We start from the raw sequence: 25923 nt of genomic DNA on the forward strand, positions 1-25923 counted from the left end.
CTTACCTGACTCTCTCCTCTCCTCGATTTACTTGATCACATCCCCATGCTGTTCTTCTCCCCTTCCCCCCCCCCGCCGCCGCCGCCGCCGCGTGTGTGTGTGCCGGCAGGCGAGAACAAGGTAGAGAGAATGCTGAGACTACACAAACTGGACAGTTTCGTGTTTCTCGTTTCTCGAAATTTTCGCATGTGACAGGCGCCCTTGGCTCGCATTTTTTTGTTTGCTATCACCGTCGCTGCTCGCGCTGCTTCTGTGTTTCTGTGTACGCTGGTAAACCTGAAGGTCCTAGAGAACGAGGGCTGGGGGAGGGTCGGGCATCTTTCAGTAAGACGCTGGCTGTACGCTTGCCTCGTTTCCTATCCGCACGCCCCTGACTTCTCTCTTTCTCTTATGTTCGTGTCGTCTTTGATTATTTCTTGAGTTGATTCACCCGCACTTCATTGTGCGTGCACATACATACATACACACACACACACGCGCCCGCATAGTTACTCCTCTGTCTCGTGTACGGGTGCAGATCAAAGTAATCTTGTTTTCCTCTTGAGAGTTTTAGTGTTTTGTCTCTTCCACGGACAGGGCCGCTTGCGCAGCCGTCCTGGAGTTTCTTCAGGTCGTCTTCCTTTCTCTAGTCCCCCCCTCCCACTTTCCTCTGGCTTTCTATTGTTGTCTCCGTTCTTCTGAGCTGTGCTGCTGGTGTTGCTGTATTTTACCCCTTTCCTGTGCGTCTTACTGTTTGTTGTGAGAGAGAAGTTGGCCACGCAGGTTCCCCTCTCCCCCTCCTTGCCCGCCCTAAAAGAAACTCGAACTTTCAACTGCGTTGCCTCGTTTTAGGCCTTCGCACTTCTCCGCTAGAGCCCAACTTTCCTCCAATTTTTTTCTCTGCTGTTTTTCTTAAAGCAGTCTCGAAGAACCTTTCTTGTTGTGTTGTGTTTCGATTTTGGTATCCGTTCCCCTCTGGGCAGAATTACTTGGCTCCTTGTACTGCTACCGCTGCTCTCGTTGTCCTGTCTTGCCCAACGGTCGTCGTCGTTTTTTTATTTTGCTGTGGTATTTGTTACGTTGTGTTTTTCTCTTCTCCTCCTCTCCGCGTCCTCACGTGTTCTTGGACCCATCCAATCTTTTTTTTTTTCGTCTCTTTCTTTATTTGCGCAGCCCCCCCCCTCCTCCTCCCCACGACCCAGTTTCCCAACTCTGTCTTCGTGAAAGGTCCTTCGCTTGTTCTCGTGGGATCGCTTTTTTTTGTCCCGTCCCCCTCCCTCCCCTACCCCTACCCCCCGCCCTCTTCTCCCGCAGACCATTCCCGACTTCTATTCATTGTCCCCCGTTCCTCAGTGACCAGCATTCACCTCACCGCCTCCCCCCTCCCCCTTCCCCGATTACCCTGTCAACGCTCCCTTTTTATTGCCCACTCGAAAAAAAAAGGGGACGTGTTTATTTCTCTGCTTCTCCGTGTATGCGTATGCGTATGCGTGTGTGTGTGTGTGCCCGTGTTGATTTATCTTTATATACACAGTCTAGTCGCATTGTGCATTCACTGGTTGAGTTGTTGGTGTAATTTTTTTTTCTTTTTGGTGTTGTGGTGTTTTGCGTGCCTTCCACGTCGCCGTTTTTGTACTTCTGTCGGCTTTGTCCTTCGCTTTTTTTCTTTTCGTCTCGTCTCCTTTCCCCGAATTGTACTTCATCTTGCCACTATTCCTCGTAGCTTGCGGTACAGCGCAAGTCGGTCATGCTTCCTGGGTGCCGCCACGGTGAATCTTCTATGCTGGAATAGAAAGTGCCTTCTACTTTCATTTCTGTTTTTTTTTCAGCATTTTATTTGCTGCTGTTGCCCCCCCCCCCCATGCTATTGGCCACACTCTACCTCGGATTCTCAGCGCTGCATCTGGCAGATTTATTCAGCTTTTTTTTTTATGTGTGACCACCGCCAGCTTCAAGAACAGCATCTAAGTTCCCATTAAAGGTTCGAAGCCCAGGGTTTTCGCTTTCCTTGCCTGTGAGGGAACCTGCTTGACCTGTCACCGCGGAGGACTTCGTTTGGCTGTCGTCGCTCTTACTTGAAGTGTCCGGGTGACACGCTTCCCGTCTCACACGGGAATGAGCAACGTACCAGCAGCAGCCGTTGCGCCAGAAGCTGCCGCCACTGGCCGCGCAGAGAATCTGGAAGCCTTATGCCGGCTACCCACACCACCGGTTATCTGCACCGGATCGGTTTGGCTCAGTATTTACGACCGGGTGAGTCACACGCGCTTCCGCGTACACCTCGAGGATCCCGTCTTTCTGTGCATTCTTAGCAACTCAGTCATTCCCGCGGCCGAATCTGATGGCTCACTACCTTTCGAGATGCAGGAGTTTGTTGAGTACTTGGATATGTACGAGCGACAACGGCTTCAGCACGCCTCTGCGACGCGGCGCGGAATGAACAGCAGCGGCCTTGCTGCCACCAGCAGTGGCCCCAACCTACTTATGGGCGGCAGTGCCCTTGGTGGCGTAGGCCGTGGCATGCCTGGCGACCCGACCGTCACAGCGACGGCGGCAGGGTCATGTGCTGCGGGTGGGGCAGGATTAGGTTGCAGCTCAATCCACAGTGCGGTCTCCGGTATTCCCTCCAGCTGCAGCATCAACAGCGGAGCGCCGCCCGGCGCTCCGGCGCCTAGAAAGCTCGAGGAGACGCTACGGCAGACCCTGAGCGAGAATTCAGATTTCTTTTTCCGGGTGTCGAGCGTCGCTTATCACCTCGATCCCAATACCCTAGGCACATCAGCGTGTGCGTCTGCACCAGCGGCCTCAGGATCTGGTCTACACGCCAACGTTGACGTCGGCACCGGTGTTCCCAACAGAGGCGATTTTTTCGCGTCGCCTTCGGCGGGTGGGGTGGCGTCTCTCTTCACAAACACGATCGCAGGCGCGTCAGCGACAGGGCCGCCGTCTAGGAGAAACTACACTGTGCATAGCGGTTACAGTGCCGCTTTTCATCTCTGCGGTCGTCTCTTCGCCGATGTGTACACAGATCACTGTCGTTCGCTGGCGCAGAGGATCGTATCTGGGTTCTCTGACCTGCGCCCCGAGGATTGCGAGAAGTTTCGCAAGGCGGTGCGCTCCAGCTTCCACTTGAAGGAAATCGAACCGTATCGCTCCGGCGCCCGCTCCGAGTCCAACCTTGAACTGCGTTGGGTGAACGAGAAGATCAAAAATGACCAGCATCTTTTCCCTTCACGGGGCGTTTCCCGACAGCAACAGAGCGCGCGCGTATCTCGGCTCGACGCGACGCTATCCTACGTCGCGAACGCGCGTCGCCGTGTGAAGCCGACGGACGCTGTTGGCGGCTACGCCCATAAAGGCCACGGTGCCATGGGCGCTGTGGGGGCAGTTGGGGCTGGTGTTGCGGGAAAGGGGAAAGGTAGCGCCGCAGTTCGCACGGCTTTTGGCGGCGTCGGTGAAGAAAATGAGTTGAACACGTTTGGTCTCACGAAGCTGTTGCATAACCCAAGCTGGCAGAAAGACGACGAGTCATCTGACTCGTGCCCGAGCTGTGGACGCATCTTTATTAGTGTCTCCCGCCCCCTTGGCACCCGCGCCCATCACTGCCGCAGCTGTGGTGTTCGCCTGTGTGTCTTCTGCATCACAAAGCGGGCGCACTACTCGTTTGCGAAGCTGGCCAAGCCTGGCAGCGCTGACGAGACGGAGGAGCGCCTTGTCTGCGATACGTGCTACAAGGAGTATGAAACCGTGAGTCAGCTGCACTACCTTGGTGCTCTCTTCGCGTTCGCTGGGCTGGGGTTCAGCGACTTGGCGCTCTGCCGCACCGTGAATGAGCAGTGGCGCGAGGCGGCGGAGCTTTGCATCAGTGAGTATCGTCTGCTTCTGCACAACTGCGACGCTGACCTGCATTCTGTCAAGACACCGGTCGGTATACTGCTTCAAAACAGCCTCTTTCTTCTGCTTGGCGATGGTCCAACGTCGTCCACTCCGGTTGTACACCACCCCGAGGCGGCCCTGCTGCTGCTGAAATATATCGCAACAGAGAACCTGTGGGTGCCGGATGCGTCGTATTATTTCATTTCGCGGCTCAGCAGTTCAGTGCTGAACCGCGCAGACACTGTGCTGGCTGCTTTGCTTGGTTCGTCGCCTGCGCCAACCGTGTCCGCGGTGCAGTCCAAGCGCCGCGCATTTCAGCTGCCGGTGGTTCCCTATTTCAGCCACTGGCACCTTTTTTGTACCGCGTTTTGCTCCAAGATCAGATCGAGCTACTTTTTTGTGAAATGCGCGGAGCTTTTGTGCGCCGCACCGGCGAAGGTGTACGACGCCTACGTATCCAAAGCGCTCGAGCGCATGACGCGTGTGTACCTGATCACCACTCCACTGTGGAAACAGTTGGCAGATGCGAATCAAGCCACAGCCGCTGCCTTCTCTGCACAGGCGTCGTCGTCGTCGTTGCCCACAGCGACGCCGCTCCCATTGCCGGTGCTGTCAGACGTGACGGAAGGTCAAGTCGTGACCATTTGGCTGCTGGACATGCTGCACAAAGATGCACTGGTGCCTGCGCAGCGCCGCCGCTTCCAGCAGTTGCTCGAGCGCGTCATACCGGTAGTGGCCAACTCGAGTCTCTCCCTCGTGTTCGTAATGCTCTTGTCGCTGCAGTCGACTTACTCAGACTACGGGTACGACGAGGACCTCTTCGGCCTCTGGCGGACGCGAATTATCGCGGAGGTGGGCCGCAGGGATCTGGCTGCGCGTGACCGCGTTGTGGCAACGCTCGACTTCTTTAACGAGCTGGACCGCTTCTGTGCCCAGTCGTCTGTCGTGAGCCAGACGTCCGTGGTGAGCTGGATCGTCTCATACTGTATACGGGGCGCAAACAATACACGTGTATCGGCTAGTGGGACCTCGGGTGGTACATCGAGCCCCCCTTCGGCACGGAGAAAATATCAGCAGGCGTACATTGACCTTCCGCATCCGATTTTGAACCCCTTCAAGCCGTATATTGTACTCAAGTCGATTCATCTCTCTGGTGTCAAGGTGGCGCCGAACGCGGCGAGTAAGCCCACATGGCTCGCATTCAGTACCTGGTCCGTTGCAGAACACGTGGCGCACGACACGGCGGCAGCGGCGGCGGCCAAGAATCCTGGCGGAGATATTCCCAATACAGGGAATCCATGTGCGTTGCGAAGAGGTGAGGCGGGGGAAAAGAGCGACGCCGTGGAGGCGCCAGCAGGCTCCCCTGTCACGAGTATGTCAGAACCTGCAGCGAAGCCGGTGTCATCAATGCGCCATGTCTTTACCCAGTCGCTCGCTGACTCTTCGCCACAGGAATACATGTTCCTCTACAAGCGCGAGAATGTCGAGCGTGATCAGCTCATGTGTGTTTCATCCCGTTTGCTGCAGATGCTCCTGTCGAGCGAGATTGGAAGCGCGGAGATGCTGGACTACAGTGTGCTGCCGCTTTCGTGCGACTCGGGGCTCATTGAGAAGGCGGAGGGACGTGAGCTGTCGAACCTGGACAACATGGATATCGCCAGCTACGTGCTGTCTCGCGGCACGCAGGGCTGCATTAATTTTCTTGCCTCCGCAAAGCTGTTTCTTCTTTTGAACTACATCTTCAGCATCGGCGACCGGCACAAGGGCAATGTGCTGATCGGCACCAAGGGTGCCCTGCTCCATATTGATTTTCGCTTCATCTTTTCGGAGAAGACGTTTGTGGAGAAGTTGGCGCGCTCCACCGTGCGCATCGACGACGCCTTCCTCGCTGCTGTGGTGCAATGCCAGCAGAGGCAGGGCGCATGTTTGTCCACGTCGTCGACAGCAGTCACCCCATCATGTCCTCGAGGCTGTGCCCCGCGGCCCGAGTTACTCGTCGGCGCTCCTGGGCGTACGCCTGCGAGCCCAACCATGGCACGAGAACCTTCGTCTGCCGAGATCCGCGAGGCTTTCTTCAGCTCCGCGGCAGAGTGGTTTGTGCACGTTCGCCCCTTCGCTGCCATCTTCTACGAGTTGTGGCTTTACGCTGTGCACCGCCACACAGTCCCTTACAACGAAAAGGAAATGCTCAATATGCTGAACACACTCTTCGATCGCCACGCGTCGCAGATGTCGAGCGCCAGCAAATTCAGCACAACCATGAAAGAGTCTGTGAATGTGTGTCGTCTCAAGGATGTCACGCACTCCAGTGCTGAGGTGTTGCGCTCCTTCACTGATCAGGTATCTCGGCGAGTCTCAGAAACCAGCATGGACGCTGTGAGGATGGTGGGAGGCCTGTGGACTAGTTGGTGGTCACGAGGAGGATGAGTGCAGTGGCGTGGACGTCTTGGTTCCCGAGCGTGTCGATATTGTCGACAAATGACCAGGCGGCAGAAAAGTGTCGTTGCAGCAGAACAGGATGCGCCGAGCACCAAAATACACAGGGATGGACCACCATATCGTTCCATGCCCCTGTCCTCGTCTGAGGTCCATTGGCTCCCGTTGCCTTTGCGCACTACACAGCCGTCAGTGCTACCTGCCGTCTTCCCCCCCCCCCCCCCCGTTTCCTGCTCTGTTTTTCTCTCTTTTTTTTTTTACGGAGTCCTTTCGACTTCCACCACTTTGCATGCCGAGAGCATCAAACGAGACGCGCATGCGCGGCGGTTGAGTTGAGGTGCGGGAGGGGGGGGGAGGGGAGGGGAGTAAGCCCCCAACCTCGGCACATCAAAGGTATCCCTCCCTCCTCCCCGAAAGCAGCAAGCAAACCAAACAAAGGAATAACACCCACATGGGAAGACTCTGTGGCTCTTGCTCTTTTTATTACGAGTAGTGACCGCTTTTTTTTGCCTTTGTTGCTGCTGTTGCTCGTAGGCGCGGGGCGGTGTGCTCTTTTTTTTTTTTCGTGTTCGGTCAAAGTGCTGCTTTTCCTTCTTTCGTCTGTACTTCTTTTATTTTTCATTGTGAGCGACGCAGACACTCTTTCGATTGTTGTTTCTCTCTCTCTCGCACAGATACTGCTTTTACTGCCGTGTCGTCAACGGTGGTGAGCAGGAGTCGATCTCACTTTCTTTCACTCTGCAGATGTATCTCTCTTTGTAACACCATGCACGTGGTTCATTCTATGTTTCGTCTTCTCTCTGCGTTAATGCTTGCTTCACTGCTTGATCCGAATGTGCAGTGGAGCAAAATCCAAATTAAAAAGAAAAAGAGGTGCTGCCGACCCCTTTCCCTCCCAGTCACAGGCACACAGACACACACGCGCGGGTAGTTGGGAGGGAAAAAGTGCCCGCTGTTCTGCGCCTCGGTTGCACCAGTTCCAAGAACAAGACAAAGGTCAACGGCGGCTTCCTCCTCCGCTTCTCCCCTCTTCCCCCCGCCCTCCTGCCTCTCTGCGTTCACAGAGAGGTGGATGAATGGGGTGTTCGAGAATCGGCGCAGTGTGGCACTGCGCTGGAATAGGACGCGCCTCTCCATCAATTCCCCCCCCCCCTCCTGCACTCCATGATTCCTGAACCTTCCCCTGCCGTTTGTTTCCCTCACCTCTCCATTTCTTTTCGATATTGACTTTGATGCATCCTCACAGGACACAGTTCAAGGACTCGGCTCCCAGCATTTTTTTTTTAAATTTCCCTTCGTCATTCAAATTTCTTCCGTCGAAGTAGAGGAGCGCGGAGTGTGCTTGTGCTTGTGTGTGGCGCACACGCAACCAACTCACAGAAATACTCATATAAAAACAGCAGAACATACCGACCTTAACGACAGAGGGTGGGGGTTACTGGCGTTCGTGACGTATCCGCACTCTGCTTTCATAGACGAAGCTTACTCTCGAGCACGCAAAGGCCAATCAGCAGTCGTGAGCTGCAAAGCCTATTGTGGTACTTGCATAGATACTCTGACCATACAACTAATAGAAGATTACGGGACCCTCACACACACACACACACATACACACACACACACACACACACACACACACACACACACATACAAAAAGGGAGAGAAACCCCCTGAGTTGGTTAGAATCTCCGAAACTGAGCTGTTTTCTTTTTCCTCCTCTTACTGGAACGTTTCCAGCTCGCCGAGCTCATCTCTTGCGTGATTCTCCTTCCCCCTTCCTTCCTCCCCCCTCCCCCTACATTGTCAGTGGCCATGGAGTGTATGACTAGCACCATTACCGTCACCTTGCCCAGCTTCGTCGCGGTGACACTGACACCGGAGCCAGGCTTCAACATGGCAGGCGCCTCTGAAGTGTTGGGGTCGTTCTCCACAGCTGTGAAACCAAAGACCTTGCGTGTGCCACTTACCACACGGATGACGGTGCGAGAGCTGGCCAAGGGCGCCATGATGCGTTACATGCTCTCCCTGCGTCGCACTGCAAAGGAAACAGACGATGTCGTGCGCCAGCTCTGTCGCAGGGGCATCTCTGTTACGGATGTGTATATTCTGCTTCCCAGCGACGCCGCGTGCTCGGCCGAACCTGAGGAGTGTGTGACATGCAGTGGCGGGGGGGCTGACGTGTCACCCGTTCGCACCGTCGAACTTTTCTCTGACGACTGCGTGGTGCAGGTGGTGCAGGTGATGAAGGAAACCGTATACATGCGCTTCCGTGTGGCAAGCTCTCCTCCATCGAAGCAAAGTGCGACCTTGCCAAAGCAAACAGTGGCGGTGGCAGGGGCACCGTGCACCGAGGGGGAGAGAGCTCCCGGGCCAGCTGCACTGACATTTGCGCTAGCCGAGAAGGAGTCTAACGCCAGCGTTGCCGCACCACCAGCTGATGTGGCTGTCGATGGCGCTGCCTGCGATGGCCCAGGCGTCTTCAGCAGGGACGAGACTATCCGAAACATGGCGGCCCCCCTCTCCGTTTCGCACACGGTCTCGCAACCTGCACAAGAGAGCAGCAGCACGCCGGTTATCACTAGGCAGCACAGCGAACGTGTGGCGCACGTCGAAAGCTCTGGAGAGGACAACGGCTCGGAGGGGGAAGAGGAGGAAGATAAAGGGAAAGCAGAGGAGCAAAACATTGCGCTTTCGATAGCGACACTGCGCGAGCGTGAGGCGCAACGTATTCGATGGGGCCCAGAGGCACACAAGCACTTCGCTGCGAACTATGTGTCAAGCCCAGAGAAGATTATGACTGGCCGGTTCAAGTGTAGCCGACGCCAGCCCCCGGCTGTGCAGCTTCATCTCTCCAACGTTACATTCTCAGCATCGTCTCCGGACTCTCCCTATGGCACGCAGTCACCGCGGTCCTTGAGGGACAGCGGAGGTGCCACTGAATCCTCCAGTGGCGGGGAGTCACCACCACGGAGCGGAACCCAAAAGGTGGACGGCGACAACGAGGAGCGTTCGCATTACCAGCATGAGGGTCAGGAGTCCTCGCAGCCTCCCTACAAGAATCACCGATCTGACACCTGCTGCTACCCGCCCAGCAGCACAACCACCACCACAGCCGAGGCGCTGGCCGTCTCCTCCACGACACAGCCCAGCTGTATCCAGGCGACGGCTGCTCCACCACTGTCGAAAGACGAGAATATGCATCTGATGATGGAAGATGCAAGAGCGCAGTGCCCATCACGATCCCCGAATGAACACCGACAGGATGCTCTACTCTGCTCCGTGGTGACTCCAGCAGCTACCCATGCGCGGGCCGACACTACGCCCTCCGCTCCTGACACTGTCGCGAAGCCTGTAGTAGAGGTTGTGGCGCGCCAGCTGAGCTTCGAAGAGGATAGTGAATTTGCACCGAAGCGCAGCCCGGTATTCATGAACGGACTCGCAACTTTTCCACCCCCCGGGGTGCTGCGTGTGATTCAAGGAGGGAGGCAGTAGTAGATGAGAGGGAGGTCATTGGTTATGCCTCTGCATCAATCGCACGCCTTTTCTTTTTCTATTGTTGTTCCCCCCCTCCCCTTTTCCTATTCTTGGTGTGTAAGGGCTTGGTGGCGGTTGGACTGGGTGCCGTCTCTGTGGCCATCCAACGGTTCTCTTTCAGCGCGGTCGTCTTTATGCTATCAAGATCACTTCCTCCTTCGTCAACACTCCTCTGTTGTGTGGCTCTTCCCCCCCCCCCTCTGTCTCTCTCCCTCCCTCCACACACACACACACACACACGCACGCAGATATGTATATATTAATGCGTGTGGTGCTTAGGCGAGTTGGATGCGTGTACGTGGGACTTCCTTGCTGTGTGCCCGCTGTCTTTTCTTTCTCCCATTTGATTTATCCCGCGTGGTTGAGGATGATGTCGCCCAGTGCTGTTCTCGTCATCGTAGGAATCGTGTGGCAGCATCGTATCGCCTCATCGCATCTTGACATATATAAATATAGTATCGCCTTTTTTGAGTGGGCTAATGGGAAGTGTGTGTGTGTGTGCGAATCGAGGTGACGCTAGCCGCACAGACCAGGCAGCATCTTTCTCGTTTTTGGTACCCCCGACAGTGCATCCTTTTTGTCTTTCCTCGCATTGGACGGTGCCCCCCCCCCCCCCCCCGGAGGGGGGTAGGGGGGCGACTAATGAAAAATCTAAAATGTGCCCTTGTGCCCTGGAGTGTATATGTGCGCATGTGTTGGGGAGGTTTCTCTGGAAAGCGCTCCGTCCTGGGTGGTCGCATGGCTGTCGTGGAAGTACAGGAACTCGTAGGAAAAACAGAAAGAAAAAATGTCTTGAGATTATACCGTCGGCCTTTCATTCCAAACCGCGGGAGGGAGAGGGGTGGGGTAGATGAGACAACTCACCCCATCCTTCACATGTGTGTGCGTCTTGCGTCTCTCTAGCGCAACATTTCTGTTGTCGCTCTCTTCGCTCCGGGGACTGGGCTGCAAACGACGACTCCCGCCGGAAAGGGAGCGTAGTGAAAAGGCACCGAGTGAGCCCCGCCGCTCAGCGACGCTCAGCCTTGTGGCGGCTCTTGCCAGAGGCAGCGTACGGCTCCCTTGGGCGGTCTAAAAGCCAATATGCGTTATTCGCAGGCGAAGGAACTCCTGCGTTTGAGACAGGAAGCGCTACTGCACAACACACGTCATTTCATTCTGCGTGCGTGTGTGTGTTTGTGGTGGTGGTGGTCGCGGCGGTGCGGGGAGAAGGAGGATGGGGGAGAGAGAGAGAGAGACTGGCTACCTCAACCATCTGTGGGATGATTTATAGGCTACATTTATGAGCTTTTCGCGACTTCCCTTCGCTGGGCCCCCTTTTCCCCTTTTCTCCTTTGATTCTTCACCTTTCAAAGGCAACGCATAAACACAAGAAAAGTAAACCAGTGCACGTCAAAGTGGGCGTGGAAAGTTATAGAGGTGCCATTTGTTAGGAGAACCCCCTTCTCCCCCTTCTCCCCCTCCCCCGTACTCCTCACTCGACAACGTGTGCGCGTGGGTGAGGGGGGGGGGCGGTGAAGGTAACTCCACAAGGAGGGGTGTCCACACAAAAGAAACACATACACACACACACACAGACAGACAGACAGACAGACGCCCAAAGTGGACTGTCAACCCAAGACGGGTTTCATCTTTGGTTTTCGCCACCTCCAAATACGAGTATCCCTTCTAAAGGGAAAAGGGAGGGGAGTGGCGGGGCGGCATCGGCGCGCTACACCCGTACATAGACATAAAAAAACTAAGAAAAGCCTTTCTTTTTTTTTTTATCGGAGAGATACTGCATTTTGAGGTATTCGTTTATCTGGTCACACACATTGATATCTGCCGCGCTCCCCAGATGGCTGTCTCGCGTCACTGTGTCCGTGTCTCTCTTTTCCAATGCACGCCGCTCTCAGACACCAGTGTCCATCAGGTGCATTCTGAAGGGCAGGCGGGCCAGGGGTCCGCACCAAAGCGGCCTCTCTTTCGCAGCCGGTCGGGCGATTACCGGGGTGATGTGCTCATCCCCTTGGCGTCTCTTCCTTTGTCACCTCTCCAGCCAGCGGGCGGAAAGACGCTCGTCGCGACGCTTCACCAGCTTCGTAAAGGGCTAGAGAGCCGTTTATCGACTTACTGCATTCTGCATGTGCCAGCTGACTCCACTGCATCGTTTGTAGAGAAGCACCGGCTCACGCCCTCGTCCGTGACCCTGTCTCCGCCGGCTGCCGAGTCGAGCGCGCCCCGATTCGCGGGGCTGTTGTCTTGCACCGATGAAACGCTGGACAGAGGAGGGTGTGCAGCGGCGCCGTTGTGCCGCTCTGACACGTTGCCCTTCCACTGCTGCGCTCGCTGTTCCCCGTCCTTTGCGACAGAGGCGACAGTCGTTACGCGTCAGGTTTCCACTCTTCCAGGCGCCCCACTTACACAGTCTCGTGCCGCTTCTGCCGGAACAGCCGACGCGCCTTTGATTTGCATTGACCAACTGCAGCGCATGTCAGCTCGTCGCAGCGACACGAATGCGCAGATGCCGTCGCCGTCGCTTCTGCAGTCACCCTTGGCTCCTTCCACGAGCTCTCCAATTATGCCGTCCGCAGAGGAGTGGATGCATTGGCAGCACGATTCGGCTAACGTTTTTCTCACGCCATCCGAGGCGGAGTCTATCAACGCCGTTGATGCAGAGGATGATAGCCTTGGTGGTGAGGTGAAGGGTGGGTCGTGTTATGCGGCCTTTTTCAGTCTAAAGATGCTTCCCCCAGCTGAGCGGGCAAAACATATCTCGCAGAGCGGCGTGATGCCATCGGAAGCGGTTGCCGCAACGGCAGGGTTGCAGGCCCCGAGCGTCTTCACTGTGCACGCACAGCACCAATATTTTCGTCTAGGTCTCCCACCCCCGACCTCGCTGAACGATGAGGGTGCCTCCAAGACGCCGTTGGTCTCACCATCCCTGGGCGAGGTTGTCATAGACCGCCTGCGCTCACAGCGCGGTCTCAACATCGAGCGTCTAGTTGATTCCAAGTCGGGGGCGGCAGTGCTACCGTGCGAGAATGCAGCGACGCTGATGGCTGCAGGGGTTGTAAAACTGGAGGCAGAGTGCGTTGCGCCGCGGATTGAGCAAAGCCAGCCGGAGGAGGAACTCACGCAACGACTGGCGGCTCCCTCGCCGTCGGAGGCGCAGTCACATTTGTCTTCTGCATCCGCCATGGGAAGAATCAGTGATGCACGAGAAGACGTCGGATCCAACTTGTTGGACCATCTGCTTAGTCTTCGATCTCACCATCCTGCTGCGCATAACTACTACGACGGTGTCGAGGCCTCTGGTTGGGCGGAGCGGCATACTTTGATCTCACTGAGTGAAATGCCATCCGAGTCAGAGTTGCGGTTGACCTCCACAGAGAGCCGAGACTCTAGCCAGACGCTACTGTACGCTTCCACGCCGCCGTCCGTTGCTTCACTTGGCCATGCGTTTCCTGCATCTTTGCTCGCCGCCGAGGGAGGTGGTTCTCACCCTGTTCCTTTCCTACAAGAGGATCGTGTAAAGGTTGTGTTGAGAGGCCCAGAGGGGGACGCAGGGTTTACGGGCAGTTTGGAAGGAACGGGGGCTGCCTTGGTGAAGAAAAATGCTATCGTTCCCCAAGGGCAACACAACAGCGGACACGAGAGGCTCTCGGAACAGCCGAGCGGCTCTGCAGCTTTCTTTTCCCTCGCCGACATGGAGGAGAAAACGGCGTCGCTGCCACCGGTGCAGGGGCTACCGGAGCCGACGCGCGACTCGTTGTCTGACATGAATGATGTGTTCCTCTACGAGGACGAGGAGACTGTCATGAACGCCAATATCGCTGATACAGAGGGTGCTCGTGAAGGGAGCTGCGGCAGTCATCAGCATCGAGAGCGACGGAGCTCCTTGGTGTGGAGAACACCCTCGACACGCGGTTCCGGCGCGGCGACGATGCTCAATGACATGGGCTTCAGCGCAACGCCGCTGATATACCGGACAAGCACTCAGGTTTCCCTCTCACCTCACACACCACCTAGGACCGTGTTTGGTGGCCCAGCGACGACTACGGCGAAAGAGCGACCTACGCAGCGAGTGATCTTTGCGACCTCTTCTCACTCCATCGCCTCATTATCTGGATCGCCCAACAGCGGTGTACTTGCCGAGGACGAAGGGACGACTGCACTTTGCCGTGGTGATGTCGAAGACATGACCCTCACGGGCGGTTTGAAGGACGGTGTAGCTTCGGTTCAAGTGCCGATGGAGAAAAGAAACAGTAGTGGCGACCTGACAGCGGAGTTGGATGAAGCTTTGGGCGAGGGCTCAAACAGGGACGGCACAGATCAAGCCATGGGCGACACCGAAGGTAGATTAAGGATGTCTGGTGCAGGAATCCTCGCTACGCCTCTATCCCGGGCCTTCTCAGCATTGTCAACGACTGATAGCGGCATCTGTTCCGCCCGACACAGCAGCAGCAGCAGCAGCAGTAGTTGCGCGGGGGGTGATTCTCCAGCGGCACCGTCTTGCGAGGCAACGCCCTTCGTGTGCCGCGAAGGTGCGGATGAGGTGAGGGAAGGAAAGGTGCACGCGACACCACCGCCTCTCCTAGGCACCGCCTTCTCAGCGCTGCTGCCTTCGCCGGCGGTGTCCTTACCGTCTCCTCACCCACATATGCCAACCTCTACAGCCGCGCTAGGGATCTTCGAGGAGCAGCCAACAACGTCCACTGCGCCGTGCTCCACTCCGCCACCGTCGCGCCGCTGCACCTCGGAACACGAGCTTCGCAGCCACCTTCATAGCCTAGTCCCTCTCGCCACCCAGAACACTAGTGAACGTCCAAGCCAAAGATCGCCGCTAACGGCTGACGAATGGTTAGTGGATCAACGGCCTGGAAACGGTGTTGAAAGGGAGGCGGCGCGTGCGACTCGTAATGGGGGCCATTCAAGCGAGCGAAAGCGGTCGCGTGCGGAGGGTGTAACTATATTGGATGCTTCCGATTCCAGGCCGACGGCGGTGACGCGGGTCGAAGCCGCACAATCGAAAGTGCTGCTTTCCTCTTCGACCTCTGCCGACAGCAGCGATGACGTCAACACCACCAACTCCACCACCCCGACGCCGTCGACCACCGTCGCCACCAGACCCACGCGCATGGGTTCTCCAATCTTCTTTTCGCCAGAGGAGCTTGACCGCATGGTGGTTGACGTAGAGACCTCCGATACCAGCCAGACAAGGTCTTCTTTCATGAGACAACCCCTGCAGCACACCGCAGAGTTCTATTTTGGTGACATCTGCGAAGTCTCCGAGCACGCATCCAGTTGTGATGGCTATGGCGGCTATATTGCATCGTATCCACTTCACGGCAGCCAGGGCTGGGGCGACTTCGAGCGTAGCGATGGATGGGGCTATGATTCCTCGCACTCCCACACCTCTCGCTCTCATCGTGTGAGACGGCCACACCCTCCATGTGACATAGTGTATCACCCAGAGCGGGAGTCGTCACAGCAGCAAAGCGCTTCTTCCCTCCTCGTTGTGACGACAACCGCAGATGCGACGGAGGGGATGGCTTCTGCACACAACCCGGGGGATACGGACCACAGTACCGTCTCGTTGACCTCTTCATCTGGAATAGGAGAATGGATTCGTTGCAGCGACGAGGACAGCGGTGGTACCGGGGGAGATGCAGACTGCCCCATGCTGGTGACGCAGCAGGAATTGCCCATCTACACCCGACACAGTGGCTCCTGTACGGAGAGTGACGTGGACGGCACTGCAAACAGCGATGATGATAGCGAGAGTGATACCAGAGTCCACACGTGAGTTCTGGCATATCGGCATCCTTGTTGGTTTGCAGTGAGTAGACATGGTGGGAACCAAAGCGACGTGGCCGCTTCCTCCTCCCTCCCCCCTCCTCCTGTGTGGGAGCGTGTTTTTTCTCTTTCGCTGCTCCGGGATGATGGAGGAGGCTTGTCTCAGCGTGGGAGCAGCGGGGAGGGGAGGGTGTAAAGAAAAAAGGGAATGGGCGTTCGCTGCCCGTTTTTCACAGATGTGAAACATCCCTTTATAGTTCCCTCTGCATTCTGTCTCACTCCCGACTGCAACTGTGGAAGACGCGTACAACATGAAGTGTTCCGAGAGGATGTATCGCTAGTGGTGCCGAGTGGTAATGTCTCCAACAGCTTCGCGTCGGAGCGACACGTGGCGACGAGGCTGCTTAATTTATCTCTGTTATCGGCGACCTGTCGGGGGAGCTCCAGCGCATCTCCCTCTCCTCCGCTCGTCCGCCATTCCAGTGAGGAGCTTTGGCCATCCTGAGGATTGACCCACGTAAAAAAAAAATCTGTGCAGCGGGTGGGTAGGAGCTGATTCGGGGAGCATGCTCGAATGTGTGGGTTGGGCATCGCTGTAACGGTGTGCCTACAGTGGCCTTGCCGCATGAGGCGTGGGGGGGGGGTGCCGCCTGTGGGCAGGCCACGGTAGAGTTTTCGAGCGCGAATCACCTGCTGTATGACAACATGGATACATTTAGGGGGTAAACAACAGCAACAAAAAACAAAACATTTTATTTTCAATTTAGGAAGGAGACACACGCCTTTGTGCACCCCGCGGCGCATCGTGCGATATTCTGGAGGAACCGACATCACCAATGGGCACATGAGCATGCACACTCTTTGTCCGATGTGCGCGGGCGTGGGTGTGTTTTTCTGGTGCGACTCAGCGAAGTAAAGGGACACAGCGGGGATCCCCTACTCTACTTGGGCAGAGTGCTAGGTAACCCTCGGGGGGAGGTTTGGGGAGGGGGGGGAGAGAGGAAAGAAGTGCCGCACGTCGTGCCAGTGCGAGGAGGCACGCAAGTGCGCTTTACCGACATGATTTTTTTTTATCAATGGTGAAGCGTTGGTGATTCACTGCATTCCTCGAGGAGGGGTGTAGATCTCGTTTCTCTCCTTCAGATCCCTCTTTTTTTTTTCGGACTTGCGCAGCAGCAACGACTTTCCCTCTCTTCCCTCTTCCCTTTTCTATCATTTATACTTGATTCCCTGTATGTGTTCCTGGGGTTTTGTGCGTCGAGGAGGTGTCCCATCTTCGTCGCAAACACACGGAGGCTGATACATATATGTAAGAGAAGGCGGGGGGGGGGTGGAAGGCTGGCGCACCGTGTACTTACACCAGTCAGTGAACGGAGGAGCCGGGGTAGAATGAAAAAATACATTGGCCGGCAGTTGCGGCCATCGCAGCTGGCGGCGGAACTGCTTCCGCCGGACCAAATGTGGTGCACAGTGTGCCACCAAGCTGTTGAGCGAAAGCGCTTCAAGGAGCACGCCGCGATGCGTAGTCATCAACTAGGTCGTAAGAAGTTGAATAAGCTCAAGTACCTGTCGCTAAACATGTGGGAGAAACACCGCGGGGCCGCTCTACATGATGAGAGTGCGCATGAGGGAAGCATTGAAGAGGAGTTCAGACGTCATCAAGCCGATCAGCGTCGCCGCGAACAGATGTCTGTCGAAGCGGCGTGGACCCCGTCACGCCAACCTCGACGCCGCAATTTGTTTTGAAGGGTGCGTGCTTTGACGTCTACGTGCATCGCCTATTCAGCGGGTTGTTCCATTTGGAGGGGGGCACCACAGAGGAGTCTCGCTTCTTGATCACACCGCAGTGTGGTCTTTTTTTTTTTGGGACGGAGCTGTGTCGAGGAAGAGCGAAGAAAAGTTCAGAAGAAGCAGTTGCGCAGGGTACGCAGTAGCCTTCACACCTGTCCACGGCTGGCTGGCAGAGGCGCCCTTCCTTGCTGAGATGTCGACGCTCGTCGTTATTATTATTTATACTTCCTGTACTGCGTCCGCATGTGCGTGTGCATGTACGGGTGTGAAGTGCCCTTGTTTAGGGGGAGGGGGCGAGTTGACCTCCTTTGCTTTGCGGTTGCAGCGGCTTTGGGAGGTCTCACTTCTCTTTTCGTCACAGTCTAAAGCCCCATTTATGGATATGGTGTGTTTATATTCTCTCATTCTTGGTGTGAGAAGACGCTGCTAACCTGCTCATGGGATCATATGTCCGTGTGTGTGTGTGTGTGTGTGGCCCCTCTTCGTGTTGCATATGGCTCATTGTGGAGTATCGCATCCACAATCTTCGACATGGTATCTCTAGTCTACCGTATCGTCCACTGTATATCTCGCCGTTGCCCATTCACGTGCTCATTTTCGAGAACTCCTCCCCACCCCGACCTCGTTACACACATACACGTTCACCTCTGTGCTGCCTCCCCCTTTGCGTGCATCGCACGTAGCGAGATTTTCGCACGGATTATCCCCTCCCTCCCTCCCTCCCTCCCCACTAACACCACAAAATCCGCGCGCACAAGTTTGGCACTGCATTGCCAAAAAAATTTATAATTTTAAGATTTTGATATCCGCACCGCTAACTCGTTATTGACCCCCCCCCCTCTCCCCAACCCCAACACACATACACACACACACACACACACAGGAGCCATGGAGCAGCCAAAGGGCATTAACATTCTCATCACCGGCACCCCCGGCACGGGCAAGACTTCGATGGCGGAGATGATTGCCGATGAGCTGGACGACTTCCAGCACGTGGAAGTAGGCAAGCTCGTCAAAGAGCATCACTTCTACACCGAGTACGATGAGAACCTCGACACGCACATCATTGAGGAGGAGGACGAGGATCGCTTGCTCGATTTTATGGAGCCCATGATGGTAAAGGGCGGCAACCACGTTGTTGATTACCACTCCAGCGAGCTGTTCCCCGAGCGCTGGTTCCACATTGTAGTCGTCCTTCACACATCTACGGAGGTTCTATTTGAGCGCCTATCCAACCGGCAGTATAGCGAGGCGAAGCGATCAGAGAACATGGAGGCGGAAATCCAGTGTATCTGCGAGGAGGAGGCCCGCGAGGCTTACAGGGAGGAGATTGTGCTCGTGCGCGCCAATGACACTCTGGAGCAGATGACTTCGACCGTGGAGGAGATTCGCGAGCGGGTAGAGGAGCTGAAGGTTCAGCTGGGTCTCTAGGGCGAAAGTCTATCAGATACCGAGTGCCCACTTCGCAACCTCCCCCCCTCTCCCCTTCCTCCCGCGAAGAGGTCCGCAATCTATCGGATGTGCTTCTCTTTGTTTCTTGCTACGTCTGTGTAACTCTGTCGGCTGCCCACACCACCGGTAGTTCTCGAGACTTCAGCGAATAGCGGCCTGTTGTGACCTGGGGGAACTCACTCCTCCCTCCCCCCGCTCTCTCTGCGCACTCAAAGCCCCAGCCGCACGCCGTTGAAAGAGCTAGATCCATGCTCGCACTGCTTTTTAGTGGTTCTCAGAGTTTTGTTTGGTGTATATCGGTGGGAGCCCTGGGTGCGTAGGATATCTCTGCTATCTCCGAAACAGAGAATACATGGTGACGTGTGTAACGTAACGCTTCAAACAAAGAACGAAAAGATGAGCGATAAGACGAGACATTGGGAGAGGTGGTTATCGCCTGCAAGAGTCGCTGCAACTCTTCCTTCCCAGTAAATAAGAAAGGTGTGTGTGTGCGTGTGTGAGTGAGTGAGGCGGGGTGGGGGCTGGGGGGAGGTCAAGTGCTCACGCACGGCCCTGTGCATCAGCGTATATATATATGCACATGCAGAACTTACAAGATGGAATGGCACCGCGCTGGTGTTGTCGTTTGGATGTGGGCGTTTGCTTAGGAGGCTCAAAGCGTCGCCCCACCAGGGCCCCACGCGGACGCAAACATGAGCTTCTCTGCCATTCGAGCGCACGGCGCTGCAATTTTTTTGATTTTCACACGAACACACACACATACACGCGAACACACGCACACAGACACAGGCGCCGATTCCATGCTTCCCGCAACATCAGATGACGTTGGACTGTCACTGGCGGCTCTTCTAGTGAAGGCTCCCCCAACAGCCCCCTCTTTGCAGGAGACTAAGGCGCTTCAAGGCTCATCTATTAAATATTTAAATATATATTACATGCTGTTCTGCCGTGAAGTTCCCTATCTGTTCTTCTGGCTCTTGCCTTCCTTTTTGAAACGTTTCTGCTGGTGCCCAACTTGCGCTGATACTGCTTTGGTTTGCTTACTTGCCACTTCTCTTTCTTTTCTTCTCTCGTCATCGCGTACCACCCATTCGGTGATGATTCTCATTGTGCGCACACCGGGGGGGGCTTGGGGTTGGGAAAGCGGACAGCATAGAGATACATACGATATACATATGTATATATACATAGTATTATTCTCCACTGGCGGTGTTCCAAATTTACAACTCCACACACACACACACACACACAGACAGACATAGAGACAGAGAGACTTACATAGGCTATCAAGCACATATTTTTGTTGACGGCTAGTCGCTCTGAGGACAACTCGTCCGCATTTGCCGTTTTCATTGGAGTCACACAATTCCTATCTCCCCGCACAATCTGTGGTAGCTTACTGCCGTTTCGATCCTGCGCGGCTTCCACCCATAGTATGTATAGGTGTGTACCTAGGTATTTGTAGCCACTGCATTCGCGCATTCATAGCCACACACACACACACACACAAGTATACATCTAGGTACACACACTGTCCCCCACCCCCACCCGTGCATCTCTCTCTTTCTCTCTTACACAACAGTGTTATCACATCTTCAAGGGGTGAGTGTATCTGACACAGTGTATATATATATCGTTTTTCATTTGATCCGCAGGTCGTGCCGCCTGTGCATTGACACGCGGGCAGTCGTTCTTCAGATCAGGTGGGTGTTCTTTTTTTTTTTGAGGGGGGAGGGGCTTACTGTATTTGCCGTTTGCCATGCCACACACAAGCAAGAAGCTGCTTCCCATCGGGGGCAACATGAACGACGCCGCCTACCCGTTCCGCGGTGATCACCGCGTGGTCAATTGCCTTAACCACGGCCATAGTGGTGTCGTGAAGAGCAACCCCACGTCGATTGGGATGCGCATTAGCGGATCCAATTTGGTGATCGAGCAGGTGAGAACTCCGAAGGGGGTAGAACTGGAGTGCGAGCTGGGCGTGGACGGTGGTATACCTCGACCGGTGTCTCTTCAGCAGGGGTCTGCTTTTATGGTGCCTGGCGATGGCCATGACTACAATCTCATCGCCACTGTGAAGGCCAACTCCACAAAGATGAAGCATTATTGCAAGCTCACCTTCAATGGCAGCGAGGGTACAAGCGTTTTGCGTGTGCGCGCGCCGGAGGGCTGTAGCTCGGATTCGGTCTACATTGTTGCAGACGGCCGTCGGCTGCGACCTATGGCGGGGTGGTTTCGTATTCCCATCCACACGAAGGAGTGCGCCCTCGTTGCCAACCCAGCGCCTGACAGAGCACCACTTGATACATACTCCATTCTCGGTGCATCAGCGCTGCCTCCAGAAGGCAGTAAAAGCGCTCACTCGCGGTCAGCCTCACCCGTGTACGAAGTAGGCAACGATCAACAGCAGAGGGGCTCCTTGCCGGAGAGCACACACTTCACACTCGAGACACTTCGAGCACCCGCGGGTGCACCCGACCAGTCACCACTGCTCATCTGCGCCTCCACGGGGCAGGTGATACCTCTCACGGTGTTTGGGACGGTGGCCGTGCCGTACAATGGCGCTCCGTATCGCCTTCACTTGCCGCCGGCCGCAAGTGATGGACTCCCTGAATCGACATCGCGAGCGCCTACAGGCGATGCGCTGAGCTTGGAAACACGAATTGAGGCCCCTCCTGCCCCGATCGCCGGGGCGGCTAGCCCTGTGGAGCCCTTTGCCGCAGCGATGCCAAGTTTCGTTGCGACTGCGCCAGGCTTCAACCTCGAACTTACGGGTGAAAGCGGCAGCTCCGCGTTGGGTGTCGGTGTCGCCGAACTTCCGCTTAGCCACCGCCAGGCGCAGGCGGTGCAGATCGTCGTCAGGGACGCACAGGGGCGGGTAGTCCTGAGGCAGCGATCGCATGTGCCAGCGCTGGAGCCTGCCGCAGCCTACCTGCAGCTGAAGGACGACGAAAAGGCCGGCCTTGTGGTGAGCACAAAAGCTGGCAGCAGGCTCACAGTCGGAGGAGTGCTCCAGACAGATCCTTCTGCCGCGGCGGCTCTTCCACGCATTGTGCCCCAACAGGTGGTGGTGGAGCAGCCTAATGCGGATGGCACTGTCTCAAAGGTGACGCTGGATGTGGCCGCGAGGTCTGGCTTAGCGGGCGCGCCCACACCCATGTTTGGCGGCCCGGCCCCTATACGAGTGGCAGTCGATGCTTTAAGTGGGCCTGCCCCCGTCCCTGTTCCCACGGCACTTCAGATGCCCACCCCGACACAGTCACATCCAGAAAGCTGGGTGGTGGAGCTGTCCGAGGCGCTGCAAAAGTCAGACCCCGAGGAGCAACGCCGTCTCGTGCAGAACATCCGACCTTCGACGATTCCTGGCATGACCATTTTAAACTTCGTGCGCGATCTGCTGACCTATCACCCACCGGCCATCGCATTTACTGTTTCCACTAACGGCTTGGAGGCGGTGGAGTGCCCTGGCTGTTCAGTCACCGCCGCCGTCGGCAACGATCCGGCGCGCCCAATTCCTTATCTCGGCTCGGTGGCGTTGACGCCTGGAAAGTCGGCTCTACTGACGGCATCGAAGGCACTGACCAAACGCGCCGTGTCGTCGTGCCGGGTGCAGATGGCGACGTCAAGCGCCGTGGGCACGGCCCACGCGACTGTCTCGGAAGACAACAGGGCGGATACCGACTTAGTGAACCGTCTCGTGGACTGCTTGCTGCGTCACAATATGCGCGCGCCGCAGGTTGCCAATGAGCTCAGTGGCATGTCGACTACGCCGTTCTCCACGCAGGGGCGTCGCATGCTTCCGCTCCTTGCCAGCTGCTTAAACTCTGCCGTTGCAAGCGGTGCGGCTGCTGCCACGCAGGCAGTCAGCGCGCAAACGGCCGTCGCGGCGCAGGAGGGCCCGGAGGAGATTTTCTTCACGTGCGGGCCCGGCTATGTAGACAACATTTATTCGACTCACCCGCAGTACCACTTGTTTGGCGCCGTAGACGACCAGGCTCCGCAGATGCTGCAGCAGCGCGGCCGTATACCAGCGCACGGGGCCCTTGAAGAGGAGAACAAGCCGTTTTTCATCCGCCTCACCGCCCATGACCCGGCAACAGGGAGTGTGAAGGTGGAAAGGAGGATAACAATCCTTGGCGCTCAGCGCGCAGTGTATCCTGCTGCTGGTGCTGCCGCACCGCCTCCACCTGCCCAAAAGAGCGACGCCGCTGCACCGGCCGTGCCAAAGGCATCCCCTCAGGAGTCGTTGCAGGGTCAGGTTCCAGCCTCTGCTACCGTGTTGTCTTCCATGCTGGATCGGCAGCAGACCCCTACAAGCGCGGCGGCCACGATGCCATACATGGATGTCTCGCTCCAGACAGTAGGCCAGGACGTTCATGCGCGTGTCCTATGTCATCCGCATCTCCGCATCGTGTGCGACGTGGATGGCATCGGTGGTAGCACGGGCCGCTCTGACTTTGTGACGAAGATGTTGGCCACCCGTTCCCACCGTGTGAACCTCAGCCTTGTGGATCTGTATGGCAAGGTGGTGTTCCAGCAGAAGCTGGACATCCCAGCTGTGTCGTCGTCTTTGTGGGGGCTGGCATTGCAGCATAACGGCCTTGCCATAGACCCGGAAGGAGGCTGCGTCGCGACCGCGTCTATTGACAGGGAGGCTGAGCGGACACTTCAGGGTAACTTCGTTTCCTTCGACGCGAGTACGCCGCACTTTGTGTATCTGCGGAAGTATCATAACGGCATCAATGGCGGCTGTTCAGGTGCTCTGTCGCTGCGCCTGCCCGGCATGACACTCCCACCGGAGCTGGAGGAAGTAACACACATCATGCGACGTCTTGCCAAAGGTCAATGCAGCGATTCCCAGGCGAGGGAGGAGCTCCAGCACCTGCGCTCTCGCTGTACTGCGCCCTCAATTGTAGACCTTATCAACGGCATCCTCGATGGATGGCCTGCGCACGGTGGCGTGGTCGCTGGCACATCAGGACGTGATAGTCCATCGAACCGCATCTTCTTCCGTTTAACTGGAACGGATTGAGCGTGTAGAGGATACAGAGAGAATGAGAACGGCCGAGTACATCCCAAACAAAGGACGAAAAAAACGATCCTTGGGTCAGGCAACGGGGTGGTGTGTGTGTGTGTGTGTGTGTCTTTAGAGTGTGCACTGGCTGCTCTCGTTTTCATTTCTGTCAACATACATTGATGTAGCTTTTCGGGACGGTCGCTCTATAGACGTCTGCATAGATGAAGAGGGGGGGGGGGGGTGGGGGGACGAGCCCGTATCGGTCTGTGCGACCATGTCCGTTTCTGTTGTCCTTTCTGGGAAAAGAAGAGGAAGAGATGGGAACGAGCAGAACTCGAACTTTGTTGGTGCTTTCTCTCGCTCTCTCCCCCTCTCCCCTCCCCTCCCCTCCCCACCCCATTTCCCGGTCTGCACCTCCCTCCGCCTCCGCCCGTTTTCATTTTCTGTTTGCTTGTTTTTTTCTATCCTCTACATTCGTATACAAAATGCCCCAAATGACACCGTTCGATTTGTGTCGACTGGGTGGGCACGAATGGCTTTCTCGACGCGTCGATGCAGGGGACGAGGGAAAGAGGAGGAGGAGGAGGAGGGGGGGGGTAAGAGGAGGAGAAAAAGCTGTACACGTACATGAGCACACGCACGCACATCCACACATACACACGTATTTATTTATATATTTATATATTTATATACACATGCACACTGCGCATGCCCTTTTCACCATAGGGGTGCGCCAGAACGAATCACTAGCAAAAACAAAGACGAGCGAGGCACCCGTCTAAAGTATAGCGCATCCTCTGCTCAACCAGGTCTTTTTTTTCTTGAGATGCCAACCATGCCAGAAGTAGACAGTCAAAGCCACACATGTACTTCATAACATCAGTAGCGTCAGGAGAGAGAAAAAGGGGGCGATCATGCATTTGTCAACGTTCGTCCCCATGAGCGTGTCAGACGCGTACCACTGTGTCGGCCCCAGGGCTGTGGGCAGAGGTCACGTCGTCAATCTTCTCTCTGAGAATATTTTCCATTTGCCTTCTTCTGGCCCCATTCTCTTTTTGTATGAGTGAATGTCGTACAACGAAAGGGATCAAGCAGGCAGCTGTGCTGGCAACTCGCCTCAAACGCCGCTCACTCGGCTCAGCATACTGCCATCATGGTGTAGTGTCTCTCTTGGACGGCTCGATATCGACCTGCTGCTGCTGCTGCTGCTTTTTCTCTATATGTATGTATACATTTTTTCATATACCCACTTTCTTTCCCTCCGGCTGTCAAAATGTTTTTTTTTTGCGTGTGTGTGTATGCGTGAGACTGCAGTGTGCGAGTGTGTAAATTGGTGATGCTCGCTTTTCCAGGAGATCACACTATCATCCCTGGTCCGTTGTTTTGTGCACCCGCCTGAAGCGAGCGGCCCCGCCGATGTGCAGATCCTCACCACATCGTCCGGTGGCGGATGGCGGGCGACCACTTGCGCTACGCCAATCCGAGAACCGATTGCCGATGCTTACGGGTAGGCTCAGTTAACACCACCAAAGCCCTCGCAAACGCATTACTTTTGGAAATACACGAGACTTCTGAGTCGGCGCGGGTCACCCAGGCCACGGGTCTCAAGCCCCGTTCGGCCACAAGGGGGGCAACGCCCCCTTTTATCTGCACTAATACCTTCTCGACTTTCTCCTTCGACTACACTCAGTGAGCCAGAGCTCTTTTCTGCAGCTCCTGTTGACAGGTGTAGTCCACGCACCAGTCGGTACTAATGACACTTCCAATTACTGGCCTCTTCCGCAGGGGCGCGGACAGGTGTGGGTGCAGCGCGCTGGTGCCACCGCCGAAAGGCTCACTGCAACACGTTTCGAGCTGTCCTCACTGGAGGGCAGGTCACTTTGCTGACTGGAAACAACAAGCTCAGCATCGTCGCACACCTTTCCTAGTGCTGACACCCCCCAGCAGCTGGCATAGTAGCTACTGCAGCGACTGTGGAAAGAGGCCTCCGCATGGGGCTTCCCCCCCCCCCCCCTCAGCAGTTTGCAAGCAACACGGGCATCGGAACGGTGTTGCTTGAC

General features: G+C 56.1%; 6 protein-coding genes across 6 annotated transcripts; all 6 read left to right on the plus strand.

Annotated features, from left to right (window-relative positions):
* Positions 1-2094: 2094 nt before the first annotated feature.
* JKF63_02970 (uncharacterized protein) lies at positions 2095-6282 on the plus strand (the record flags this gene model as incomplete). The annotated part of the gene is made up of 1 exon (XM_067898993.1): positions 2095-6282. The coding sequence occupies one exon, from the start codon at positions 2095-2097 to the stop codon at positions 6280-6282; it is 4188 nt and encodes a 1395-aa protein (XP_067755437.1).
* Positions 6283-8103: 1821 nt separating this feature from the next.
* Positions 8104-9783, plus strand: JKF63_02971 (uncharacterized protein; the record flags this gene model as incomplete). The annotated part of the gene is made up of 1 exon (XM_067898994.1): positions 8104-9783. The coding sequence occupies one exon, from the start codon at positions 8104-8106 to the stop codon at positions 9781-9783; it is 1680 nt and encodes a 559-aa protein (XP_067755438.1).
* A 1879-nt stretch (positions 9784-11662) lies between these two features.
* On the plus strand, positions 11663-15613 carry JKF63_02972 (uncharacterized protein; the record flags this gene model as incomplete). Its single annotated transcript, XM_067898995.1, has 1 exon — positions 11663-15613. One exon carries the CDS (start codon positions 11663-11665, stop codon positions 15611-15613), a length of 3951 nt encoding a protein of 1316 aa, XP_067755439.1.
* A 1379-nt stretch (positions 15614-16992) lies between these two features.
* On the plus strand, positions 16993-17349 carry JKF63_02973 (uncharacterized protein; the record flags this gene model as incomplete). Its single annotated transcript, XM_067898996.1, has 1 exon — positions 16993-17349. One exon carries the CDS (start codon positions 16993-16995, stop codon positions 17347-17349), a length of 357 nt encoding a protein of 118 aa, XP_067755440.1.
* A 933-nt stretch (positions 17350-18282) lies between these two features.
* JKF63_02974 (uncharacterized protein) lies at positions 18283-18825 on the plus strand (the record flags this gene model as incomplete). The annotated part of the gene is made up of 1 exon (XM_067898997.1): positions 18283-18825. One exon carries the CDS (start codon positions 18283-18285, stop codon positions 18823-18825), a length of 543 nt encoding a protein of 180 aa, XP_067755441.1.
* A 1780-nt stretch (positions 18826-20605) lies between these two features.
* Positions 20606-23878, plus strand: JKF63_02975 (uncharacterized protein; the record flags this gene model as incomplete). The annotated part of the gene is made up of 1 exon (XM_067898998.1): positions 20606-23878. One exon carries the CDS (start codon positions 20606-20608, stop codon positions 23876-23878), a length of 3273 nt encoding a protein of 1090 aa, XP_067755442.1.
* Between the last annotated feature and the right edge of the window lie 2045 nt (positions 23879-25923).

The sequence above is a fragment of the Porcisia hertigi genome, chromosome 30 (assembly GCF_017918235.1).
Source record: "Porcisia hertigi strain C119 chromosome 30, whole genome shotgun sequence".
NCBI lineage: Eukaryota > Euglenozoa > Kinetoplastea > Trypanosomatida > Trypanosomatidae > Porcisia > Porcisia hertigi.